The 26,851-nt window shown below is 43.3% G+C and overlaps 1 protein-coding gene across 1 annotated transcript in view; it reads right to left on the bottom strand.

Moving 5' to 3' along the window:
* Positions 1 to 1,676: 1,676 nt before the first annotated feature.
* ERCC4 (ERCC excision repair 4, endonuclease catalytic subunit) overlaps positions 1,677 to 26,851 on the bottom strand; it is a 59,536-nt gene continuing 34,361 nt past the window's right edge. Inside the window, exons 5-12 of the mRNA XM_083153321.1 lie at positions 16,704 to 16,911; positions 15,169 to 15,349; positions 13,067 to 13,186; positions 10,200 to 10,310; positions 6,469 to 7,057; positions 6,022 to 6,114; positions 4,262 to 4,374; positions 1,677 to 2,701 (exon numbers count right to left, since the gene is read on the bottom strand). Of these exons, the coding sequence (XP_083009447.1) occupies positions 1,968 to 2,701; positions 4,262 to 4,374; positions 6,022 to 6,114; positions 6,469 to 7,057; positions 10,200 to 10,310; positions 13,067 to 13,186; positions 15,169 to 15,349; positions 16,704 to 16,911 (2,149 nt within the window). The 3' untranslated portion in view covers positions 1,677 to 1,967. The remainder of the gene's footprint in view (positions 2,702 to 4,261; positions 4,375 to 6,021; positions 6,115 to 6,468; positions 7,058 to 10,199; positions 10,311 to 13,066; positions 13,187 to 15,168; positions 15,350 to 16,703; positions 16,912 to 26,851) is intronic.

Below are 26,851 nucleotides of genomic sequence, written 5' to 3'. Positions count from 1 at the left end.
TAAGCTAGCATTGAACATGTTAGGTTGGACTGAAAATTCCACTACCAGAACCATTCCTCGTCACCTGGTTCAGAAAAAGTGTAATTACTGTATGGCATCATACATGTTTTTTTTTTTTTTAAATCAGCCTGACCATGGTCTCAAATGAAATTTAAGAATGCCTGTGCTCCGAGTCGCAATATTGATTATCCTTCTTAACTAATGTATTGAACACTACTGCGTCTTATGGGGGGTGTGGCTGAAAATGGTTGTGTACAATAAATTACTCACATAGAATGCCACACTCAAATGGGGAATCTGCCCCTAGTAATCAGAAGTGTCCTTATACCTCCTAGCTGCTGGAGGCTGCGTATCATGGTGTAACCACAATGTGTAGACATTGTGGTATAGCGCAGCCCTCCCATATCAGTTTTAACATTGTTTGCTATTAATCATGCAAGTGTGTCTCCTCACTTTCCCGCTACACTTAGGGGTATAATTACTTAAGGTCCATTTTTATTAAACTTTAGATTTGTTTTTGTTTTAATTGATTTTGGATAATTTGATATAATTTTTTTGTCAATGTTGGGCTTCCAGGGCTAAAACACGCAGTAACTAACCTTTAGTAAATACATCTCCTAAAGTGTGTGTCTCAGTCCTGTATTGGATGCACAGCTGTACACCAGGGAATGGGGCTTTATAGTGATATTAGCATCAAGTCACAGATGTGGCTGTGGCAAAAGACACAGACGCAGCTATAGCAGACAGAGAATCAAGATGCAAGATGGACGTTGGAAGCCATGACACCTTGTTCTTAAAATATTAACAAATGTACCTGAAAATATATGGAAAATTTGACATTTACTGTGAAAAAAAATATTTTGTGCAACTCCATGCTTTAGTCAGAAACCTAAATTAATTGTTGCATACATTATAATTAAAGGATCAACCATGTGGGTATACTGTATAAATACTCCTGTCACTTCAAAGATAATTCTAATCTAAGAGCATAAAAACAAACTTTTTTTTTTTACTTGTTCATTACATACAAATAAGATAAACATTTTCAGCACCTTTCAACTTTACCACTATGCTTTATTTCAATTTTGCTATGAGGTCACCGAACATGTCACATGACGAGATCTACTTAAGGACCTGGTCTTCTAGCAAGTGGTCGGGTCTAATGTAATTTTGGCGTAACTGGTCATCAAGAACTGGAAAGTGCCAGGGGAAGGGGGCACACAGAGATAGGAGATAGACCAAATTCCTTCAGTGTGCTTCGTGATATGTAAAACGAAAACCAAGCAAGGTCTAGTACTGGGGTAGCCAACCCTAGTCCTCGAGAGCTACCAACAGTGCATGTTTTGCAGGTCTCCTCACAGAATCACAAGTGAGCTAATTAGCTCCATCTGTGGATCTTTTAAAATGAGTCAGTGATTAATGAGTGCAGCTGTGCAGCAGCTAGGTTGTCTGGAAAATGTGAACTGTTGGTAGCTCTCGAGGGCTGGCTACCACTGGTCTAGTACAATGCATGTATTCCCTAAGCAAGGCACAATTCAGCACGGAAAATTTGGTGTTAAGTGCACTCATTAATTTCACAAACCTACTGTTCCTTCTTACCATTCATGTTGGCAACTGGGCTTTATTTTGGGGATTTTTTCCCAATGATATAAAAAAAATGCTGTGCACAAGGGGAAGTACACATTTAAATTATTCTTTTATTTCACTTAATCATTTTTATTTATTAGGCAACTGATGTTCTGTTGCCTCCTTATGAAGGCATGTCACCAATCCTACTGAATTATTTATAAAAGAACATCCCAATAACTATTTCATTCTGCAATAGGTGAGTTATAAACACATGACGTAAGCCGTCATTCTCGGTAAAACAGAAATTTCATAGTAGCTTGCGGATCTTAAAAATAAAACCCCATTGAAATTTCATCATACAAAACAATTATTTTGTTTAATAAATAAAATGTCACACATCAACGTTTTGCTTTCCCCTGCGAGATTGCCTCGGTGTAAGAGGTGTGAATGAAATCGTAAAGTTGTTTTGCAGTATTGGAGTTTCCGAGAATCTCAGACAGTTTCTCTAGAGATAACATTGTCAGCTCCGCAATGTTCTTTACATGGCTCATTATGGCTCGACAATTTTTTGCATTGACCCCTGGCATTTTCAGGAGGAAGTCCTGAGGTCCTGGATTATATTTCTCAGATTCTGGAACAGTCTCCGAGTCGACAGTAATAGCCATGGCGGTTGCAGCATCAGGCTGGGGCCTGTTCTGCTTCAGTTCCTCAAACAGCTCTGCAGTGGCATAAGGGGATGGGCACCAGAGAATGCGCAGTCTTGGGAAGTGGAGAGTAAGGAGGGTGATTTTCGAAGTGATGTCATTCACAGAAATCTCCTGGTGGATTAAACTTCGTGCCGTGAGAGAAAATGGCTTATTGGGGTCAAACTCAATTAAAAGAATAGGACGCTTGTAGTAGCGACACATAGATACACACTGGGTGTAGAGACGTCCATTGTTGAGTGACCCAATCAAGTCACTCACGCTTTTCCTTTCCACGCATATATCTGGGGTCAGGATATAATCTCCCACCTCTAGGGTAACGGGTTCAATGTCAATGCCTCGTCTGTGGATCAGAGATGGCAGCTCACTCCGAAATTCACGCATGTCGACGATGATGTTGTGCTGCACGTTTTTCTGCTGTTGGCCTCCTAGAATTAAGAAGGAAAGTGTGCTGAGTACAAAGCTAACAGGCATGTGGATGAGGCAATTTCATTTCTTTTAAATTGAACAACAAATCTGAGGTTTTACAAAGAACCAAAGGACAACAGATTGTCCACTGTAAAGGTGGTGCCGGAACAAAGTTCTTGTTAAGCCAGACAAGTTGCTGCTCTGAGATTTGACATTATTTCACGGTCAATTGATCAGCTGCATATCTGGGGTTAGACAGCCATAAACTACAGTATTCTTTCAATTAACTGGCTCAATTATCCTTAACAAGATCCAGGACAAAGTGTCTAGCCAACCTTAGTTGCTCACTAGGGGCAGTTATATCAATGAAGAAAACGAGCCACAAAGTCAAGGGTAAAACTACATTTCAAGAAGAAAATCTTCATTCAGGGAAGAATGCTCTTTCGATGGACCATAATGAGCTGACACAGAGTTGGGAGGAAAGCCAAATAGAGCAAGAATCCGAGCACCTTGGTAAAACCATTATGAACTGCAGTTGGGGCAGATTTATAATAAAATGATAAATTTAGCCATTAGAGAAAGCCCACCATATACTAGTCCGACTTGTTCCAAGGACAAGTCGGACCAAATTCTCCTTGAGCTCCCTCGGGAGGGCTCAATTATGATTTGGCACCTGATGTGCCATTTTTGTATGCGATAAATCGCATGCAATTTATCACATGTAAAGACGCTGGGGAACTGATGAAGTGGCGGGGGGCACCAATTATTATTGTTTTTAAATGGTCACTGGCCAGCAGTAATTGGCCGACCAGTCATTTGAAAGTGTACTTTTTATAATTCTATCGCCACTCACTGCTGACCACCCCACCGCTCACGCCACTCACCTGTCTGCCCCACCACTTTACTTTAAAAAACGGTTGAACTACATGAAAAAGCAGCCAGTATTTACCCTGCATGCCTAAATAAGAAATGTATTTGCACCCAAAGGAGCAACTACCATTGGTGCAGATAGTGCAGCTGCAATGGGGCTCAGAGTGGAGAGGGGACCACACATGTGTTATATACATTTTACCACTGAGTGGTACATAGGAGCCCTTACAAAATTTTGCCTTGTATAAATCTGTGCATATCTAGTTATTGATGTGCTCATTGTAATTTGCTTTTCACTGCTTTATGAATAGACACCACAATATGAACTGGGTACTACTATGGTTCAGAAAATGAATGAGGGCACTATTATGGAACATAAAATGAAGAAGTGCCGCGGAGAGGAGTTTATCTACGTCTTGGGACCGGGTTCTCTTCAATATGTTTCTATGGGGCCCAGAAAGTTGCTGCTATGCTAATGTTTGCACCCCTCGCACTTCAGTATGGTTTGTTCCCACCTCAGAATCAGCCCCTGTGTTGCCTCCTATAGTTGTGGGAGTCAAATGTCCATTCAGAATCAATTACTTAATGGTGGTATACACACTAAAATGTAGTGCATTGGCTAGTAATAATAAACATGACAAACATAGTCCACAATGAAAAAATATATATTTTACACTTGTGAGAACACTGTGACACTAATGGAAACTTACCGGCTTTCCGCGTATCTTCAGAGGCAGATGAAGGAGTTACATCTCTTTGAAGATCCAGATTTGTGTCATCCCTCCCTTCCCTTTCCTCAGGGATAACCATACTGGCCTTCTCTCTACACCAAATTATAATAATATACTTTAATTAGGGAAGTACTGTATTTAACAACATAAATACTGTATTTGTTAATATGCATTTCACATTGAAAACCTATACAGTTGTGGCTCCGCTGCTCCCCTTGAAGAAGTCCACAACTGGACAAAACGCGTTGGAACCCTCTCCAGTTCCCAACCAAGACTTTGAGATAAAAACTCTCTTAGCGAGCCAAGTACACCAAGGGCCAAATGTAATAGGGTGAGTTTCAGAAAGTGAGAGATTTTGGGAGAGTTTTCCCATGTTTTTTAAAGCAGCAGTCAATTACACTGCAAAACCAGGTTGATGTTGCCATGTAATTGGTTGCTGCTTTAAAAAACAGGGGAAAACTCTCCTAAAATCTCTCACTTTCTGAAAATCTCACCCTATTAAATTTGGCCCCAAATGTTTTTAACATTGTGAAACTTTTTAAACTAAATTGTATATCAACTGACCCCACTTTCAGCCTCTGTTCCCCCATCCCACTCCCCTTTCCATTTTTGTGTCCCTACCTGATATACCTATGTATATTTTATAATTTATACGTTTTTTTGTAAAAAAAAAAAAAGTTTTTTATATATCAAACTTACTAAATTGCTGTAGTCATATTGTAAATAAGTAAAGTTTGGCGCCTGTTTTCTCTTTTCACCCCCCACAAAAATCTACCCGATTAACCAAGTCGGCATATAGGGAATTGGGCAGCCACCCCTTAGACTGTATATTTTATAAAAATAAGTCATAAGGGTTTTTTATTAAGTCTTCTGAGGAAATAAAACTTCCCCAACACTAATCACTTAATATACGTTTGGGTAGTCATATGCGCCGGTGTCTTAGAGCTATGTTCTAAGATATTAAGGGGGTGTGTTAAATCTATTTTTGGGACATACAATCATATTATTGTATACCTAATGTCATGGCATCGCACATCCTATGAAATCGCATGCGATTTTGCGGTACATGCGATGCAATATAATGGTGTAAAATGAGAGAAAAAATACATGAAAAAAATCGCATCGCATGCCGCTATAATGGCCCATGCGATGCAATTTCCCTACGGTGCCGTACGCCGTGCTAGGAAACAAGTACCAATTGTTTCCCATCTTTTATGAAATAAATGACAATATCAACAGACAATGTAACTTTCTAATTACAATGTAAGTATATTGGATGCGATTAATTGGTTTGTTATAGTGTCGTTTCCTATTTATCATGCAGTTGCCAGGAGAGAGCTTTTTGCCAGTCACAGGCAAAGCTAGATCATGGAGATCACTAGGAACAGTGACACCCACTGGCTGTGCTCATTTAGAAGCCCAAAAATTGTTATCTTGTTTTATATATGCTTGCACAAAGTGGTAAACAAAACATAAGCTACTATGGAGACACATACTGTATGCTAAACCAAGCTTCAATGCACATGTAAATCTTTTTTGACACATTGCAGAATTAGACGGTGGGACGTGATACGGCTGTCTCCTAACAAGATTAGTTTCCTTTCCTCAGCTTATTTTGGCTTTCAGCTGGTTTTCACTTGGTTAAATGGAAGTTATTAGTCAGGTCTATGTACATAAATATCAATGACATACTGCACAGCCTAGTGGTCTTGTACCACACAGATACATAGCGCTCTTACCTAATCAGCTGCTCAAATGCTTCTTTTTCCTTCCTGAGAGAAGTGAGATATCTCTGTTCTTCTGTGGAGCCCCCGTATATGAGGAAATATACCCTAAAATTGTGGAAATTCAATTACAATTACACAAGAGATATAGGCCATTGTTTCATGATCACATTAACCCTTTGAGTGCCAAGTGAATTGATCAAAATGGGTATATATATATATATATATATATATATATATATATATATATATATATAGATAGAAAACAGCCTTTTTTGACTCAACATTTTTTATTTGAATTTATATAACAAATGTGAGCGACGGTTGGATTTTTAGCATATATTTTGAACATCTCTCACAGAGATGTTGGAAATCAAAGGGTTAAAGTGCTGTATGTATGAAGCCACGAATAATACATTATACATAAATATATGGAAACAGCATTCTTATTTATTTAAATACCTTAAAGTTTTCTGCTTGCTGGCCCTGTATACTTCAAGCTGACGAACAAAGCTAAGCTCTGCATCATATAAGACTACATATCTTGGATCGACTTCATGCAGTACCCTGGTTAGACCGTAGGGGTCACTGCAGCCTTGCAATGGGTGGATGACAGTCAGTGGCTCTTTCATGATCCCATAATAAGAGTCTGAAGGCAAATTGAGTTGGAGGTCTTCGTATTTTGGCTCCTCTATGCTGCTTTCAATGCTAATGTTTTCATCTCTGTACTTGTTCTCTTCCTGATCTTTCACAACATCGTCGTCTTCTGCTTTTCCCATCATTTGTGTTAAAGTCAGTTCTGTTTTCTTGACGTTCTTCTTCTGTTTGCTTGAGCCTTCTTTAACCTTTTTCACCCAAGAGCTTTTTCCGCTCTTAGCGGATTCCTTATTTTTGGCGTCTTTTCTGGTCTTTAGCCACGCTTCAGCTGCTTTTTCATCCTTCCCGAAGGTTTTGTTGTACAGCCTCATTAGCAGCGCTTCAGACCCCACCGCAATATACTCTCTCAGCTGCGCGCAGGTCCGATCATCACTGGCACAAATCAACATACGGCCTGAGAAGAAAGGCGCACACAGACTGTTTTACGGAAAACCTCGACTTCTGCTAAGATTGAAAACTAACCTGTCGCAGAGGAATAGGAGAAACTTTCCACAAGTTTATTTTTTTAATAAAGCAGTTCAATAAAGTTAATTGCATATTATTGTGTAACTGTGCAAAGGGAATGATCCGACAGCTGCCTTAAGGGGTGTACACACGCTTCGATTTTGACAGGTTTTCATTCGATTTTGCTTTAGAAGCAAAATCGAATGGAAACGGTTTTTAAGACTCTTTCGATCTGCATTCGATTCGATGCGCGCTCCCGTTTTCTCTATATGGAAAAGAAAAATAGACTGTGCGGGCAAGGAAATATCAATTCATTAAATTGAATGTGTACACTGTGCCCTGAATGCAAATCGATATCAAATGCAACAGTGCAGATCAAATGTGAAATCGAATGGAAAGCAAAAGGTCAAATCGAAAGGGTGTTTAATCGTGTAAAATCGATGCGTGTGTACACACCTTCATGTATGTGCATGATTTAGACTAAAAACCACAACAGAAACCAAAAATAAACACTCTAAACACTGAATGTATGATCTTATTAACATGTAAGATGTACTTTTGTATAAACACCAAATCAAATAAAGAAACCTCTCTTCTCATCCCCCCATTAAATGATGATACAGACATCCATGTAACATGCAACACTACCCTTTCTAACAATCAAGTGCAGTCAGCTCACTGCCTCCATTTGATAGCAATGCTCATTTTAGGGAAAACATAATGGTGATGATAAAAATGGTTATATCTAAGCTGTGTACACCTACAGATATCTTTCATTTGAAGTTGTTATTCATTGTCAGGAATTATGGGGGAAATTTATTAGGATGAGAGATTCACAAAGTGAGAGATTTGGTAAGAAATCTCCTTTTTTTTAAAGCGGCAATCATTTACACTGCAAAATCAAACTTGTTTTGCAGTGTAAATGATTACCGCTTTAAAAAAACAAATCTCTCACCCTATTAAAATCCCCCTATGTTTTCTAAGGTGACAAGAGGCAGTCAGATACAGAGCGGACTATAAATCTTGAGATGTCTTAAACAAGTCAACATAAATCTGCCATGCATTGCTCGAGGGTCTAGAATAAAGAAGTAAATGGTTGTTTCAACTTAAATTACATAAACCTGTTTCCATCTCAATTCTGTCTAATGAGATTAAGCCTTATTATGGACATTTAAATAAACAATGCAATTCTACTTATGAAAACATGCCAGATGAAGCCGGATAAGTGATCCTGCACTTCATAACACACTGTCAGGTTAATGCTAAAAATACATCTTCTCATTTAGCAATCTTAGAGCCAGATGTTGGAATACAGAACGTTTATTTAAACAGAGAACTTTTTTTTTTCTTTCAACACGACACTGCCAATAGGAAATATAGCTACATTTTAGATGTGTTGCTTGAAGTTTTCGATTTTGTTGACAGTTTATTATCTATGGATTGAAGTTAGGAGCAGACAAAGCCCAGCATATAGTGTTTTGATACTGGGGCTTACATTCTCTTTTAGTGACCAGGGGTTCGCTATTTATCATACGGACCAGAATGATGGGAGGCTATCTATCCGAGTGCTTCCAGTGTGATATGTCTGAGGAGCTTCTAGAAGCTCAAAGGATTTGACTCTAACAAGCCAGGCGTTTTGGGGGATAAATATGGACAACCTCACTTTTAAGCATGCAAAATGGGACAGGCCCGTCTTATTCTTGTGGAGACACAGGGAGGAGTCGGCGGAAGTAGGGTTATAGGGGAGTTGGGAGCGGAGGCTATGGAGACACAGGGAAGATGGGGAAAGACACAGGAAGGGAACAGAGGCAGCCATTACGATGGTTAATTGGAGAGATTAGATTAGGAAAGAAAAATATTTGGGGGATATGCAAATTAATGTCTAATAGTGGTCTCTAATGAGACTACTAAATCTGTATCTATGATAAAGTGTTAACTGCCATATTCTAAAGAAAGAATATCCCAAAAGGTGGGCACACATGTGTCCGATCCCCGGCTGATCGGGCAAACACTTCTGATCAGCTGAGCAGTGTGTGTATCCAGCTGTGACGTCCTGTGAGGGAGGGTCCGCAGTGGTGAGGTAATGGCTGCTCTGTGAGGATCGGGAGGGTCAGCTCTGCCGCCACATAAGATGCAACCTCCTGATCTTGGCCATAGCAGAAGTGCTACAAGACATTTATCAGCTAATGCTCCTGCATTGGCATAATACACCTATACCTGCTTCTCCTGATAATGTTAGAATGGGCCAACTATCGTGTGTGTGGTATAGCTCACAGACACTCTGGGTCAAATGGGAAAAAAAAAAATCAACCTGCACAAGGTCAACACAAGCAAAAGGTGAATAGGAATTTTCCACTTATTTTGGTGTCAATGTGGATACCTGAGCAGGTGGACCCCAATTCGTGCATCGCTTTGCTCGCCAGGCTTTGTGCAAGGAGCCTCAATGCGCTCACCACACATCACTGGTACCAATGGGCGTACTAGTGATGATGGGATGTCACCCATAGCAACATATCAGATTGTACTTTTTATTTACTTAACACCTTCTGGAAGATGATAGAATCTGATATGTTGCCCATAGCAACCACCCATCTTCGTATATTTCCCCCTACAAGCGGTCATATACTGTAATGAAGGATATGGCTATAAATGCAGAGACCCAGTTTATTTATTTTCATATATTATTAGGCTTTGTGTTCATTCTGGGCACAGTTAGGTCACTGCATATGCACAGCAAATATAAAGAAAGTAGCATTAATGCCCTGTACTTGTTTTCTATCAAACCATTTTTTTCTTTAACAACCTGATTGCATTTCAAATTCATACTTGGTTAATCAGTCGCTAAGCAACAGCAGAAAGTGAAAGATACATTCTGATACAATTCCAGGACTAACAGCATAACTGTGCATCTATTCCAATGCTGTAAATACCACTTTATTTACCAAAGCTAATCAAATGATGGAATTTGGAGGATTAAGTGTTACTTAAAATTCTAAAGATTTTAGTGGTTGTCCAGTATTATGATTATATACTTATCAGATTATGTTCAGCTTATCAATGAATTCACACAACATTGGTAAAAACAACCTGACCTGGTCCTTCCAATGCCTCACTGTCCTTGTTCTCAGTTTCTATCTCTTTCAGGACAACACTTAACGCTTCCCATTTTGGGTTGCTCTCTAGAATCAGCTCTTTCTTTCCATCTGTTGATACAAAGATGAATTGTAAAATATGATATACATTATGGAGTGTTTTGTTATATGTATTCATATTTGTGGGGTATTAAATTGCATAATTGCATTATACCCTGTGGAGGCTCCAGAGGGGTTGCTGCAGCGCAGTTCAAAGTTCAAATAGTGAGGCCCAGCAGCTGCCATTCCAAACTGACTCACTGGCAGTTGTTGTTGCTCCCCTATTTTGGACTGTGCTGCAGCCTTTCCTCTGGAGCTGCCAATGCATACCTTATCATTACTGTTTTGTAGCATACTAGATCATGTCATGTTTCAATCACAAGGAGCCAATTACAAAATAGAATACAATTCAATTAGTACACAAACACCCCACATCCAAGACCAGGTAACTATTTAGGCCATGTAAAGACAGATAATTAGCTATTTGTAAGCTGATGCTTACTCATGCTTGCTCTAGTTATAGGGCAGTATTCAATGAGAAAAATTCTCCGTGCATGGCGAGAGATTTTTTCTCTCGCCATGCACTCGCCCTGTTCCGGAGGGCTCGCTGCCACTCCTGCTCCCACTATTCAATGTGGTTAAGACTCGGCACCACTCGCGGCGAGTCTTAACCCCTGCAGCGGACGAGCGTCCACGGCAGGGAGCTGGCAGACGGTGGCAGCCACGGAGATTAAAGTCTCCCTGGCTGCCCCCGAACATATGTGGAGGGGAGGAGGGCTCCCCGGGACCCAGGCAGCACAAGCTGCCCCCCCTATAGCCAGCGGGGGACCCAGTATTCACTGCACCTGATCGTGCATATGTAATGATCGGGTGCAGTGAATATATGAATATCTAATGAGCGGCTCGAGAGCTCCGGCCCCCTGCTGGCTGCTCTGTGTAAAAATAAAATAAATAAAAAAATATATATATTTTTTAAATTAAATATATATTCATGTGCTATAAGCACATGAATAAAAATAACATGCCCCTTCACAGAAAAAAAATCCTGTTTTTTTTACACCAAAAAAACAAAACCTTTTAGTTTAAAAGTTCACATTCCAGTTCTCCATGAAAAGATGGGAGAATTGCTACACGGAGAGACACGGCGAAAATCACTTAAAAAGACGGCGAAAATATCACATTGAATAGGGTGGTTCACTTTTGGAGAGCAAAATGCTCTTTCCAACGCGATAATAGGCAACTTTTTCTCATTGAATACTGCCCATAGTCTATGCCATTAATATTAAAAATGTGATCAGGGTTTGCAAATGCTCGCTATAGTGAGTATTTTACCTTCTTTTGAGAACCAGGGACTCCTTTTTTACATATGCCTGTGTCTCCTGGGATGCGCTCCGCCCAGATTGGCATGGGTCTCCCTACTTCCTCCCCCTTTCTTGTCAGTGCTCAATGTGGCATGTTGTGAAATGGGCATAACTTGTGCAAAGTGTCCAAGCGGCAGTAGCTGGCGCAGTTTATATAGGTGGCACTGTTGTGTTGTGTAATGTGGATTGGTACTATTATTTGGCCACACCCCTTCACCACAAAGCCATGCCCTAAATTTTTTGTACACACTTTCCCTTTTGTAAGGTTGTGGCTTCTCAATTATATGTGTATCTTGCTTTATGTAATTGGGTCAATTGATACTTACTCCCCCCCCCCCCCCCCCCAACCCACAATAGCCACAGGGAGGAGCGCCCAAATCTATGTTTGCTTACCAAAAGAAAAATAGGCTTGGGCCGGCCTTTAGGGTTTATGCCATATGGGGGAGAGGCGCGCGCTTCTGTATGTGCCATGCTGAGGGAAAAGGGGAAAGTTGACATTATTCCGTTCCCAATTTTTATAAGTGAGGGGTCCCAGGGACCCACTTTTTGGGGAAGTTTTTGCAATCACTGTTGATATCTAGCTGCTGTGGAACTACACATTTCAACATTTCCAGACAGTTCTATGCCTTAACAAAATGGCGTCAGCGCATGCTGCCATAGGAGAAGGGCTGCCAGTTGACTACCTCTAGTGTAGGTACTTGTTATTGCTAAAGGCAGAATATATTATTTTTCCCATGCAGAGAAAGGAGAGGTTACCTAGCTAAAACTTTAAACTTTATAGACAGAATTTGCTATTGCCTTGTGCCGGTTACTTCCTAAAGAGGATGATAAAGGTCTAGTGATTGGTGAACACTAAAGGTGCCCACAGACGCTACAATTGTACTGTGCTATGCGTTTTTGACTGTACAATGGTTCTATACAATTTTTCTTCCAGCTTGCTATGAGATGTGCACTTGGATGCATGTGATGAACCCATGTTTGTAATGTTAAATTTCAGATGTAGTCTAAAAAGTACGTGCAGCACGTATTTTTTAGACATACAATATCGGACTCCCAGTAACATAAACACCATCCAATAATTGTACATAAGATGCAATTTGTGCTTAAAAAGTACAAAACGCATTCGATAATTGATGCGTCTGTGGGCACCTTTAGACACTGAATAAAAAAAGATGTTTTTGTTTTTCCTTTTCTAAAGTGGTATCATCGTGTAACAACATTTTTTCATAAACTCTTGAAACTGTAAAAATATCACAAACAATGTTTATTGTGCGTCAAGCATTAATGTCAACACACATTTCATTTACGCACTTATCTCTACTTTCAGGGCAGCCCATTCCAGTTCCATTTGATGTGATTTATTTATCCATACCGCATAAAACAACCAAACACAGCATACACATAAAGAGTCCTTTGAGATGGTTTATTTTACACTTTGAATTTCAATTCTCGCAGTCTCTCCCTTACCTTGCTTATCTTTGGATTCTGTAGTCTTAGATTTTTTGATTGCTTTTGAGTCGGGAATGTTATAGACCCTAGCTCGAGCATGAACAAACATGGATGTGCTCGAGTCAAGAAACAGCCAACCTTCAACAGAAAAAATAACAAACATTACAAACGCTGTTTATGGTAGTAGTAAATATTTATGGATAAAATGCTAAATGATAGGACTGTGGAGAAAATATGTATCTAGTCCACAAACAAAACACAAAAAAAAAAAAATACCTGTAGGACTTCTTCTTAACCACTGAACTGGCTAATATTTTTTCAATAAAAAAAACTTTAAGAATTATGTTGAGGAAATATATTTTAAAACTGATTTAATGCAATTTAAAAAAATAATAAAAAATTTACACTTTTTTTCAACATCCGTGACTGATATAGTAGGCCACTGATCATTGGAACATTGTGGCCTAGTGTTTTCCCAGTGGTTGCTTCTCTCAGCAGCCGCCGGGTGCGTAAAGAGAAGGTGAGAGCTGTTACGTTTATACTTCGTCCGAGGCTTCAAATCTCTATAGCTAAAAAGTGTTAGGTGCGGACAGCCTGCCTGATCAGCAGTGATTGGCTGCATGGTATGCACTGGGGGAGGGAAAAAGGAAGCAGAAGGGCTAGGATATTCCTCCGAGAGCTGCCACTACTGGAAGTGTATCTTCCAGCAGATGGCCAGTGGGTGTTTTCATGCGACCATGTCAGGAAAAGCCCTGCCTGGCTTGGCCACTTCTGATGTGACCACACCAAGCAAGTGGTTAAGTTGTATCCATTTAAGGGGTGTGGTATGACTCACCGACAGTCGAGATCCCGACAGTCATTATCCAATCAAAGCGAATGTAATCCCAATATCAACAGCCAAACAACGTGTCCCTACTTGGCGACCTGACCACCATAGTCGTAGCTAGAAATTAAATGCTTGTAATGTCTTTATGTAATATATGTAATGTCTCCCTCCCCCCCTTTCTCATCCCTGCTTGATGCTGCACTGTAATCCACAAAAAATTCCTAGTGTGCGCAAGCACACATGGCCAATAAAGTTGATTCTATTCTATTATCCCGACGTCGGGATCCCGACTGCCTGGCCTCAGACAGCGTGGCCAGCGCAACAAAGCCCCTTGCGGGCTCGCTGCGCTCGCCACGCTGCGGGCACGGTGGCGAGCTACGCTCGCCACCTATTCTATTCTCCCTCTATGGGGGTCGTGGACCCCCACGAGGGAAAATAGCCGCCGGCCGTCGGGAACCCGGCCGTCGGTGTTTTAACAGTCGGGATCCCGACGTCGGGTTAATGACTGTCGGGATCCCGACTGTCGGGACCCCGTCCGGCACCCCATTTAAGTGTGGGATGTATTACGGGCAAAATGTATTCAAAATTCCGAAAAACTGTTATATAATATAAAACGTATTATTTGTTTTACCAAATTCCTTGTATGCAACAAGCTCAAGAAAGCAAAACTTTATGGATCTTTTACCTTTAACTTTAGTTGGCGTTGCCTAAATGAAGCCTATTGGCTTCTTTCTTCATATATCCCTGAGAGCGATCTGATAACATCGCTCCCAGTGTGCCCCTTCAGCTCAACGGTCGTGCTTGTGCAGTAGGACATGTGGGTCATAAACCTGGAAGTCCTCTTATTGCAAAGGGTCTTATATCGAGAGCTGTCCTTTGTGCAAATATAGATGCATCCAGGGTTAATAAACTCAGCTGGGCATGGGGTAAGCGACAGGATGTACTGCATTTAAATTGCAATGCTTGATTTCCTGCGCAAAATATGAAATGAGTTCCAGCATAAAATATTGTGTTTTCCTGCATCTTTGAACATCACCATTAAATTATTTCATTTCATGAATGTGGGCTGCAGATGAAGTTCTTAAACTGAGCTATAAAAAGGTACTTGAATTATATACATTTTGCAAAATAATGATTATGTGGAAACTTTAGAAGACCAAAAGAAGCTTAAAATTAGATTTTTTTACTGTTAAATATTGAAATTAACAACACGCAATCAAAGATGTACTTACCAGACTGCCATATAAAGCACTACGGAAACTGCAGCACATTGTTTTTAAAGATAGAAATGTACCTGAGTTTTGTCCAAATGCCTTTTCACTTGCTCTCATTGACTCCAGTAAGTTCAGGAAAGTCACACAGTCATATTGGGACAGGTACTGTAGAAGAGTGCGGAGGATTTTTAAATCTTGAACCAGTGATTTGGTCTTTGCTCCAAGCTGGTGCCAGAGTGGATCCAAGTAATGGCGAATGGTCTAGAAAAAAGAACTTACATTAAAGCTTTGCATAGTTACCGGTGTCACATCTTGGACTTAAAAGGCTTACAGACCTAAACTAAATAAATTGAAATGAAACATGACCGTAGGGCCGAAGTCAGTTAGAAGCAACCTGCAATTTTCCAACAAGCCAAAAGTACATTAAATGAAGAGAGCACAATATGAATTCTATTAATTTCAAGAAGTGCAATCATGGAGACTACTCACTGTTACAAGAACATAAATGGGTACTGAAGAAATTGACATATCATACAGTATGCAGAAAAAGGGCATTACTGGTGTGATTTTGGTTCTGTGTCACATGACACCATCCATCCAGTCAACTATTTGAAAAAAGGAAAATGACTTATCCATTTTCTTTATTGGTAATTCATCCCATCCTATTGTGCGTGCATGGGGAGGAGGGGAAGGGGCACGGTTATGCCACCATGGTACTCTTTTGACCCCACAGCCTACACATGGCCATCAGCAGACTCCATTTTGATAATTGTTTGCTATTGTCAACACTTACAATGGAATGCAAACATTGTTTGTCCACCAGTCGATGGCTAACCATTAATTGCTTCATTATGTACCTGTGCAATGAACAGGAGTATGGGAGTATGAGTTCTGCAACATAACTTGTGACACTTCAGTCCCACCATTGGAAAAAAACTGCTGATAACTGCCCACACAGAATTTGAAAACCACTAGAATCAGCCCGGAAACATCAATCTGCTGAAGCACTAAGCAATTGGTTTGCTTTGGTCAACCACAACCCATTATAATAGTGAAAGATACATAAATAGAAGACATGCCAGATATACCCCAGAAAACAGGATGGTGGTGTTTGAATGGTACAATATTTATTCTTTAAACTTGCATAGTCCTTTTGAGCATGCAAATAATGCATTTGACTTGTTTAGCTGAATAGACCCATAAAAACGTGGTTTTGGTACATTGGTCTGAAAGTGTCTAGATCGACCCCAAAAGGTCAATATGCACAAGGATAACCTGGAAAAGGCAGACACAAGGAAAAGTTTGACAATGAAAATGGTCGGTACGTGAACAAGCCAACATGTTCTTTTTTAAAGGTTTTTACAGTGTCTATTTCTATCGTGTAGCATATGAACCCCCATTTTCACTTGCCATGCACTTTACTGTTCCAATCGTTGACCATTCTGATGGTAAAGTATGAAAAAAAAAAAAAAAAATTTAAATGGCAAAAAACTCATGTTGGGCATTATATTGACTTCCTGACCATGTCGACCAATAGTGGTCAACCTATTGAGCTAAAGTCCGGATCCCACCAAAAAAATATAACAGTAATAATCAGATGTTCACTTATTAGTACCTTATCAAAAGCTCTGCCAATGGCATTCTCTAAGGATAGATCTTCAACTTCTAGGGCAGGATTGTAGCGTTTGAGCTCTCTCAAGCAAGCATTCATTATATCCAATATCGATGCTTGAATGGCAAGCATGGCAGGCGTCATAGTGAGGTGCAGCTCCACCACTTCAGGCTTGTGCTTCTCCAAGAAGGAATTCACAGACACATGAAACCTAAGAGATAAAAGTGCATTACTCCCATATGTATGCTGCCTCCCCATACAAGGCTAAATTGTGCAGCACAATACTGAACAAATAATATACACATTAAACGTTATCCAAGTAATTCACCATAGTATAAAATCTTTATTTTAAATTGCAAAATAGCATTTGAGATGCAGGATGTAATAGCGTTTGAGTTCGCTGGACATGAGGAATGCCAGCTAAGTCTGAGTTCAGCCGGCATCCCACACCGCTGAAAAGCCTGGACTGTATTACATCCCACTGGCTGGGTCTAAAAAATCTGATTCCTCAGGGTGAACACCCTACATGAGTTCAAACCATGGGGCAGATGTATTAAGCCTGGTGAAGCACCTCATGATGGGATGCGGTCATTTGGTCGAATGCATTATGGTCGAATGTCATTACATCGAATCCATTAGGTCGAATTGCTAAAAGGTCGACATGATTCTAGGTCGACATGGGAAAAAGTCGAAATGATTCTAGGTCAAAAGGTCATTAGTTCGACAGGTCATTAGGTCGACAAGGTCATTAGTTCGACATTGTCTAGGTCGACATTCACAAAGTCGACATGGGGTTTTTCACTGTTTTTTGAGCCGACATGTGCTGACAGGCGGTATTTCATGCCCTACCATCCACTAGGGCGTGGTGGGAGAATAAAATAGTGTGCCGAGCGTAGCGAGGCACCGTGCCCGACGCATAGCGAGCGCAGCGAGCGTTGCGAGGGGATGCAGTGCACTTTAAACTGTGTCCGTGTCGACTGTGTTGACATTCAGGTAAAAAAACAGTGAAAAAACCCATGTCGACTTTGTGAATGTCGACCTAGACAATGTCGAACTAATGACCTTGTCGACCTAATGACCTGTCGATCTAATGACCTTTCGACCTAGAATCATTTCGACCTTTTCCCATGTCGACCTAGAATCATGTCGACCTTTTAGCAATTCGACCTAATGGATTCGATGTAATGACATTCGACCATAATGCATTCGACCAAACGATCCCAACCCCTCATGATACATGTATAGATTATTGTATGCATTTCAAGACCCCCCCATATACTCAAATATTGTGTTCTTATGGGTTGGGACTCCCTCACCCCGCCCACCTGATCCACATGGTTCAACCAGTCTGGTCTCTGGTATCCACAGACTGCACATTGGAACCAAAGGCACAATATTAAGGTAGGTCCTGAAAATCTGTACATTGTGCTAGTTTTAGGGATGGATTTGGGGCACGGCTCCCCTTGGGTTGGCATGGCTGGGTTGCCTTGGGGTGGCACACCATAACAATATTTAGCCCAATTTATTTATTTTTCCAATAATTATACTTTCTACCATTTCCACTTACAGTATGTAACACTTTAAAACCCCTAGCTATTGCTTCTCTCTTATTAACCCACTAATACCTTAGCATTACACTTGTGTGCTGCCCTGAGGGGACTGGCTTTTTTGGGGTGCTGCGCCCCAGGTTCAAACTTAGTATTAGGGACCCACCAGAAAATTTACGAGGTTACCTAGGCACGGTTGGTGGGCTAGTACTTCTTATATTCTAAGAACCTCAATTTATTGCTCTATATGAGATAGCAGAGCTTAATATTATAGAGTGTGCATCAGCACCGCATGTTGTGCTATATACCTGCCAGATCTCTTGCAGTGCTCTGCAAACAGCCTGGAGGAGAAAGTCATCGTCAGAGGTTGGAAAAGGTCTGTGTGAACTGTTGGGTGTTCAGCTGGTGGTGCAGTTTTTTGCAGTAAAGTACAGATTATGCTACCCTGAGTATCTGTACATACCTGCGAACGGAAAGCAGATTTCTGTTCTTTCATGAATCGTACTCACCATTCAAAAGTATGGCGAGTCAATTCAGCCACAGAGTGGTGTTGCCACTGGAGCAATCATGAGCTTCTCCATGGAAACCCACTCAGAGCAGAGAAAAACCCTGTTTTTGCAACTTTTCTCAGTATTACGTGTAGACCCCAATATTGGTTTAAAATAACTACAATACTACATACTGAAGACTATAACAATATTACAAATTCTCCCATTATTGACCTTTAGGATTTCAGATTGCACATTACTTTGGGGAATGTAACATCTTTATAATGACCTGTACTGTCATTCCAAGATTGTATAAATAAAAAGAGCGTTACAGATTATGGGGGGTATTCAATCCCAAATAGCGGCGGGCACCTATTGAATGCTGTCTTTCCCGACAGCATTGAACAGGGATTTCGGCAGAACGGATGCGACTTTAGAAGCAGTCGGGCCCATTTTGCCGAGGACAGTCGTGGATTGACATATCTCGCGACCATGCTATTTTGGCGTTCGGTGGGGGGGGTCATTGATTCCCGCCTGCCGATTCTTAGTCGAGCCGGCCGAGAATGGGACAGGGTTACAGCTGTCGGGCCAGACCGACAGTCGTGACCCGGGATTGAATATCCCTCTATGTATTATACGTGTCTAACTCTGTGTTTTGTGATAGTTTCTAGCCCTTAGGAGCTGGGAATTGATAATTGGCTGGTTTACCCAGTCATACACTTTTCTGCATAAACATAGTAATACAAATCTGAGCAGCTTCTTGTATTTGTATGTTCATAGAACAGCGCACCATTATCTGTGTCTCTGCGGAACACAAATGATTCATTGCTCTTTTCACTACTTCAAAGTAGAACATTCATCTCCTTGTGAATAGCAGCCAGATCTGCACTTGTTCTAATCTTGGTCATTAAAGATCTACAAACTTGAGAGGAGAAAAAAGCCACCATCTGTAAGAAGAGGCAGACCACAGACCACAGCAAAATTGCCCCAAATAAGCCAGATTAATATGGGAGAACTGGCAGGGAGTTCGTTATTTCCTGTTGAACATGCTTTGTAAGTACATATGATGGTACATGGTGAACACACAATCATCAAGTGATCAAAAGACCTTCCTCATTAGGCTTGACATAGTCGTACAGTTAATGAAGGCTCACAGTGCGTTTGGAAAATGACGTAACCAGTCACTTATCTGTTTTTTTAATCCAGCTGGATCCCGGACATTGAGCATTTATTTAATAAAATAAACTACTCACCAAATGTTATTTATATGCTTTATTACTCAATTTTGTGTATAAATGTTTTCTTTATTTATCTGTCAATAATAAAAAAAAAAGTACTCAGGGGGGCGTGGCTTGGCAGCCATTCAGAGCGGCCGCACCTGTATCGAGCTCCCGCTCCTGTGCCAGCTTAGAGACCTCTCTTGCCGGACACTGCACCCCACAACCAGCCCCAGGCTCTCCCCTGATCCCCCCTAGTGCTCCGGTCGCCCGCTGCCCCGTCCGCGGAGCCGGGAAGCGCTTCTAAGCGCTTCTGCGGGTTGCGGCCTAGGCGCGAGGCCGGAGCCGGGGCCTCGATTTCGGCCCGGGCGCCGACGCGGACTCCCGAAGCGCCCGCAGCGACCAAAGAGACGCACCGGAACACAGAGGACCGCACGCCCCAGCCCACGGACAGCCCTGGGGAGACCCTGGGCCCCCGGTCGGACCCCCTTCCAGCCCACAACTAGCTGCAGCCTGTTCAAGGCCGGAGGCGCCGCCATCTTACCCGGCGCAGCACAGTGAAGTCCCTCAGCACCAGACCCAGCTGCATCCCCCACCGCAACCAAAGTGAGTACCCGCTGGGCACACCCCAGCAGCCCAGATCTCCCAGACATCCAGGGGTGGCCCCACAGTACAGCCACTCACTTCCCTTGGGGGAATCTGCTGCATCTTTCAGGCCAGGGTGAAACCTCCTCAACCTCTTGCTCTTAAGCTGTGCCTCCTCCCCAGCACCAACCTGATCTGCAACCCTCCAGAACCCCCTTTCTGCTGCATAAGCTTGCAGTCTCTCGGCTGGGAGACCCACCCTTTTGCAGCCCACACTACCTAGCACTCCTGATCCTAGACAAGCCTCTTGATTGTATCCCAACCCTCTAACTACAGGCCCAGATGTGAAACCACTATATACTGGCTGCCACTCACCAGCTACTCCGGCCATGAGGATACCATGACCCAGTAACCAGCTTTAGCTTCCCCCCCCCTCCGGTACCAGAACCATCTCTCCAGAGCTAACTATTACCCCTACAAGTGCTCTCAGCCATCGCCATGCCCCCTAAAAGGATCAAACAAGTCGTCCTCTCCAAACTCCCACTTCCCCCCAAAAAAGCCTCCCCACCCTCCTCAGCCCAGGGAAACCCTCCCACTTTGTCCCCCCACACCAGGGGTGCACCAAAAGAGACAACCTCAACACCTGGGCTAGATGAAGTAGACTTTAACTCAGATGCTCCAGTGACAATGAAATCCCTCTGTCAAGTCTTCTCGGCATTTCAAGCAGAGCTGACCAAAGATCTGAAGTCCGCTATCCGAGAGGTTAAGACAGAGCTTGTAGCTATAGGGGAGAGAACCGACCAACTGGAACGCAGACTAGATGAGTTGGTTGAGTCACATAATGACCTGATCACCTCCTATGATTCTCAACAGAGGGACCTTGAACAATTCAAGTCCAAGCTGGCGGATTTGGAGGACAGGTCCCGCCGCAATAACATAAAAATCAGAGGCATTCCCGACTCAGTAGCCAACTCAGAACTCGAGGACTTCGCCACTACCCTGTTCCGCAAACTTCTCCCCTCTGCAGACCCTAAAGATCTGCTAATCGACCGTATACACCGCCTTCCACGCCCCAAAACGGTCCCCTCAGATCTCCCAAGAGACACACTCCTCCGAGTGCACTTCTTCACCATGAAAGAGCAAATCCTGAGGGCAGCCAGAGAGTCTAAGAACACAGACACCCTGGGCGGCCTGCAGATCTTCCAGGACCTCTCTCCCGCAACAATGGCCAACAGGAGAGCACTTGCCCCCATCACAACAGCACTTCGAAACCACGACATACGGTACCGGTGGGGATTCCCGGTCAAGCTGCTAGTCTACCACGAAGATACCACCTACTCGATCTCATCCCTAGACGCCGGGGTTAGACTCCTGATGGACTGGGATATTTCGGTCACCAGCCCCAAAGAACCAAGACGCCAGAAACCACCGCAACAAGACTGGACCACCACCTGAACCCCACTGATTTGTGTATCCAGCCTACTACGACGGTGAACCGGTTGCCTTCATTCCTGTGGTCCCCGCCACCGGGTTGGGACTAGACTGTTAAGTATCATATTATGTTGGTTCTTTCTTTTCTTCGTTCACAGGGTGTATAACAACCCGGCTGCTCGGTTAGAATGCTAGAACTAGGTTCCTACTTGTTGGACACTCTGTTTATGTTTAAACCGTAGGTTTAGTTGGTTCATCAGGTTACATTGTTATATCACCTCTTTATTGTTCACACTTTGTTTGCATGTGAGTGGCGGCCATCCGCCATGTGACCCAAGCCACCACCCCGAAGTTACCCACACTACTGCAACTCCCCCTGTTCTCCCCCCTCTCCTCTGCAGTAGTCATGCAGGTCCAATATACCGGACCTTTTTCCCATTCCCTCTCCCCCGCTCCCCAAGCCCCTACCGCCTTTCCCCCACACATTCACATTTTTCAAACTCCTGCTCTCTCCCCCCGACCCCCAACGGACGGTCTAGACTTTCCCCTTAGGAGCGAACGCCCCCAACCGCCTACCAACAGTCCCCATCGTAAACCCCCTTAAGCTGATATGCCTAACTTTATGTCTCTGAATGTGAAGGGGTTGAATTCCCCTAATAAAAGACGTCTGGCCCTATCTTTTTTCCATAAACAAAAGGCAGATGTGGTTGCTGTCCAGGAAACCCACTTTAACTCCTCGAACCCCCCATTACTTAGAGACGCAAACTACCCCACAGCATATTACGCTAACGGCCCAACTAAGCGAAACGGAGTGGCCATCCTGTTCAGCAAACATATTTCTTTCACCCTACAGACCAAGGTACAAGACAAAAGTGGCAGATATATTATTCTAACCGGCCTACTGGAAGACAAGCAGGTCACCATTGTCTGCCTATACGCCCCCAATTCCAACCAAACTTCATTCCTGCGTAAACTTCTCCTCCTGACACAGAGAATCAGGAAAGGCCCTCTGATTCTGCTGGGCGACTTCAACCTAGCTCTCGACCCAAAACTAGACAAATCCCGCCCCCCCCCCCCTCCTACTTCCACACGCGAATCTGGCCCATCTCTTGCTTTCCGTAATCTCCTCCTGGAGTTTGACCTATACGATACATGGAGATCCAAATACCCCTCTGGCCGCGAATATACTTTCTTCTCGCCAGTCCACAATTCATACTCTAGGATAGATTATATAATTTGTGATAAGTGGACCCTACAGCACACAAAAGATGTAGACATTTTACCCATTACTTGGTCAGACCACGCACCGGTTACTTGGCAATGGAATGTCCGCTCCTCTAAAAACCCCCCGAGACCATGGAGACTCTTCCCCCATCTCCTCAAAGACCCCTCCTCCAAACTCTCTATACTAACCTCCATTAACAACTACCTCTCCACCAACTCCCCCCAGGACACCTCCACCATAAACCACTGGTGTGCCTTAAAAGCAGTCACCAGGGGAGCTGCAATCCAAGTGGGAGCTTCCCTGAAACGACGCTCAGTTAAGACCCAGCAGGAGCTGGAGACCAAACTGAAGGATCTGGAAGCTCAAAATAAAACATCCCCATCCAGAGATCTCAAAAAGGAGATCTCAAGCATCCGTAGCCAGATCCAAAAACTCCTCCTAGCCCGCACACAAATGGCATTGAACAGATTGCGACGTAAATTCTACTTGTTTAGCAACAGATCAGGTAGAATGTTAGCCAGAAAGTTGAGGGCTCAACAAGCTAGGAACAAAATGAAACACCTTATCACTCCTGATAACACCAAAGTTATCAACCCTAAAGACATAGCGAATCAATTTGCCCAATACTATTCCAAGCTTTACAACCTGTCCTCTGATACCTCCACCCCCCAACCCTCTGCTGAATCGATCTCGACATTCCTAGACAGAATCCATATTCCCTCTATCACCCCTGAGCAGCTAGAAGCCCTTAACGCCCCCTGGTCACAAACGGAAATCCAAGCAGCTATAAAATCCCTCCCACGCAATAAAGCCCCCGGCCCAGACGGATTCATTACCGACTTCTACATAACATTCATGGACCTACTGACTCCAACATTAACAAATCTCTTTAACGAACTCTCTTTCCTTGGATCGGCCCCCCCAGAACTTCTAGAAGCACGCATAGTCACGATACCCAAAACTGGGAAAGACGCATCCCTCTGCCAGAACTATAGACCCATAGCCCTACTGAACTGTGACATTAAACTGTTCGCCAAGCTGATGGCCCTACGCATTAACCAAGTCCTGCCGCTCCTGATACACCCTGACCAAACCGGGTTTGTACCAGGAAGACAGGCCTCCGACAACACCAGGCGGGTATTCAACCTAATCGACTCTCTAGCCAACGAACAGGACCTCCTCTTACTATCCTTAGACGCGGAAAAAGCGTTCGATAGATTGAACTGGCACTACATGCAGGAGGTCCTGCGGCGATTTGGCTTTTCAGGCCACATCTTTAAGTCCATACTGACTCTATATAGCTCGCCCTCAGCCCGGGTGCTCAGCAACGGGTTCCTCTCTGACCCTTTCCAAATCACAAACGGTACCAGACAGGGCTGCCCCCTCTCCCCGCTCATATTTGTTCTTTCAATTGAACCCCTGGCCATCACCATACGAAACGACACTAGAATGGAAGGCCTACAGATGGGCCCCGACCGTCACAAATGCAGCCTCTTCGCAGATGACGTCCTGTTGTTCATAACCAACCCCATCTCTACACTACCTCACCTCCACGACATCTTAGATTCATACAGCAGGGCCTCGTACTACAAACTCAACACAACCAAGACTGACGCACTCCCCATCAACCTTTTCCCTCACATCCACCAACTACAAGCGTCATATCAATATAACTGGCAAAGGGGCTCCATAAAATACCTAGGGATCCAAATCCCCTCCACCACATCCAAAGTCTTCGAAGTTAACCTTACCCCCCTATTAGACACCCTGTCCACCATCTCCAACTCCTGGTCCGCATTCGACATCTCTTGGATGGGTCGTATGGCGGCTTTCAAAATGTCTCTTCTGCCAAAATTAATGTATCTGTTCAGGACCATCCCCTACAATTTTCCAAAGAGGGCCCTCAAGACGTGCACAAACATTATGTCAAAATACATATGGGCGTCTAAGCCCCCAAAGATTGCTCGAGCCAGACTCCACCTCCCAAGGGCATTTGGTGGCCTGGACCTCCCAGATCTGCATCTCTATCAGATGGCGTCCCTCTTGGCCCCAATTAAACACTTCTCAGAACCTAGCACACCGACAAGCTGGGTCTCCATCGAGCAATCTTTCTCCCCCAACATCCCACTGGCTGACCTTTTCAGAATCCCCGGACAACTCAGGCCGCCCCTACCACTCCTCCTCCCGGCCACCAAGGCTTCCCTTCTCGCCTGGGACCAGCTCCTCTCCACCTTAGACACCGTCACAAACAACCTCCCCTCCGTTCCCATCTCGACCGTAGCCAAATTAATCCCAAACCTTAACCTTAACTCTTGGAAAGCCCGCGGCGTTAACACTCTAGGGGACATACTCGACTCACACGCCCCCCTCTCGTTCGTCTCCCTACAAAACAGCTACCATCTACCCACATCAGAATATTTACATTATATCCAAGTAACACACTGGTGGAACTCCTCCATTGCGAAGCTTCCCCGCCCACAACCTACTCTCCAACATATCTTCTCCAGACCTTTCAATCCTTACACCAAACGGGATATATCCTTCTGGTATAAGATTCTTATAACGCCTCACTCCTTCTCGAAAGCCCCAGCGCATAAGAAGTGGGAAGCCGACCTTGGAAGAACCTTCTCCCCAGATGAATGGCGTCTAATCTTCCTCACCTCTTTTGACATGTCCCGTTGCTTGAACCACACAGAAATGCATATTAAGCTTATAAACAGAACCTATATGACTCCAGTGCGCTTACACTCCTTCTGGCCGTCTTGTCCCAATAAATGCTGGAGACTGTGTGGTCAAACAGGGGACATATTTCATATATTCTGGTCTTGCCCCAATATCCTTAAATACTGGTCAGATGTATTTGAGTTAATATCCGCAGTAATCAACACCCCAGTTGTTCCAGATCCCTCCCTAGCCCTACTACACATCTACCCACAAGAGATACCTAAGGAGAAGAGGCTGGTGCTAGGACACATCCTTATAGCTGCGCGTGCCACTCTGGCACAACAATGGAAGCAACCAGACCCTCCATCCCTACTACAGGTGGTCTCGAAGACAAACTACCACTTTATGATGGAGACTGGCTCCTCCCTTAGCATGCCCCCTGCCTCTTCTGTTGCCCCACAGTGGCGATTTTGGCACACATATATAACAGAGGGTGAAGGATCCAGACTCTTCTCCCCCCCATCCGCCTCAGACCCCCGACAGTTCAGCCTCAACGAACCTGACGAGACGTGAAAGAGTCAGGAGGTCCACTTAGGTCCCCCCCTAGGATATATGCCTTCCATTATGGTTTTTCTTGTTCTCATGGCTTTCAATGTTTTCACTGCTGTTTATTGTTACTACTGCTCCTATGGTTACCAACGCTCTCATTGATAATTACCCTATTCTTATGATTGTTTGCTCTAATTAACTCGCTCTGCGTAGCGAGGTGTATGCTCGATCACTAGTCCGTTCCCCCCACCCCCCCTGCTCTCCTAACCCCCCCCCTGACATTGTTTTCCCTCATATTTCATATGTCTATACACTGTAATGTGAAACTTTTTCCAATAAATACTTATTGAAGTTAAAAAAAAAAAAAAAAAAAAGTACTCAAATTGAAAGGCCTCACATTCTTAGCAAACATAATTATGAAATACAAGTAAAAACACAACATTAT

Source organism: Crinia signifera, chromosome 7 (assembly GCF_055691185.1).
Source record: "Crinia signifera chromosome 7, ASM5569118v1, whole genome shotgun sequence".
In the NCBI taxonomy this organism is placed as follows: domain Eukaryota; kingdom Metazoa; phylum Chordata; class Amphibia; order Anura; family Myobatrachidae; genus Crinia; species Crinia signifera.
Note: the sequence above shows the minus strand (reverse complement) of the source record. Positions and strands in the feature narration are given on the sequence as shown.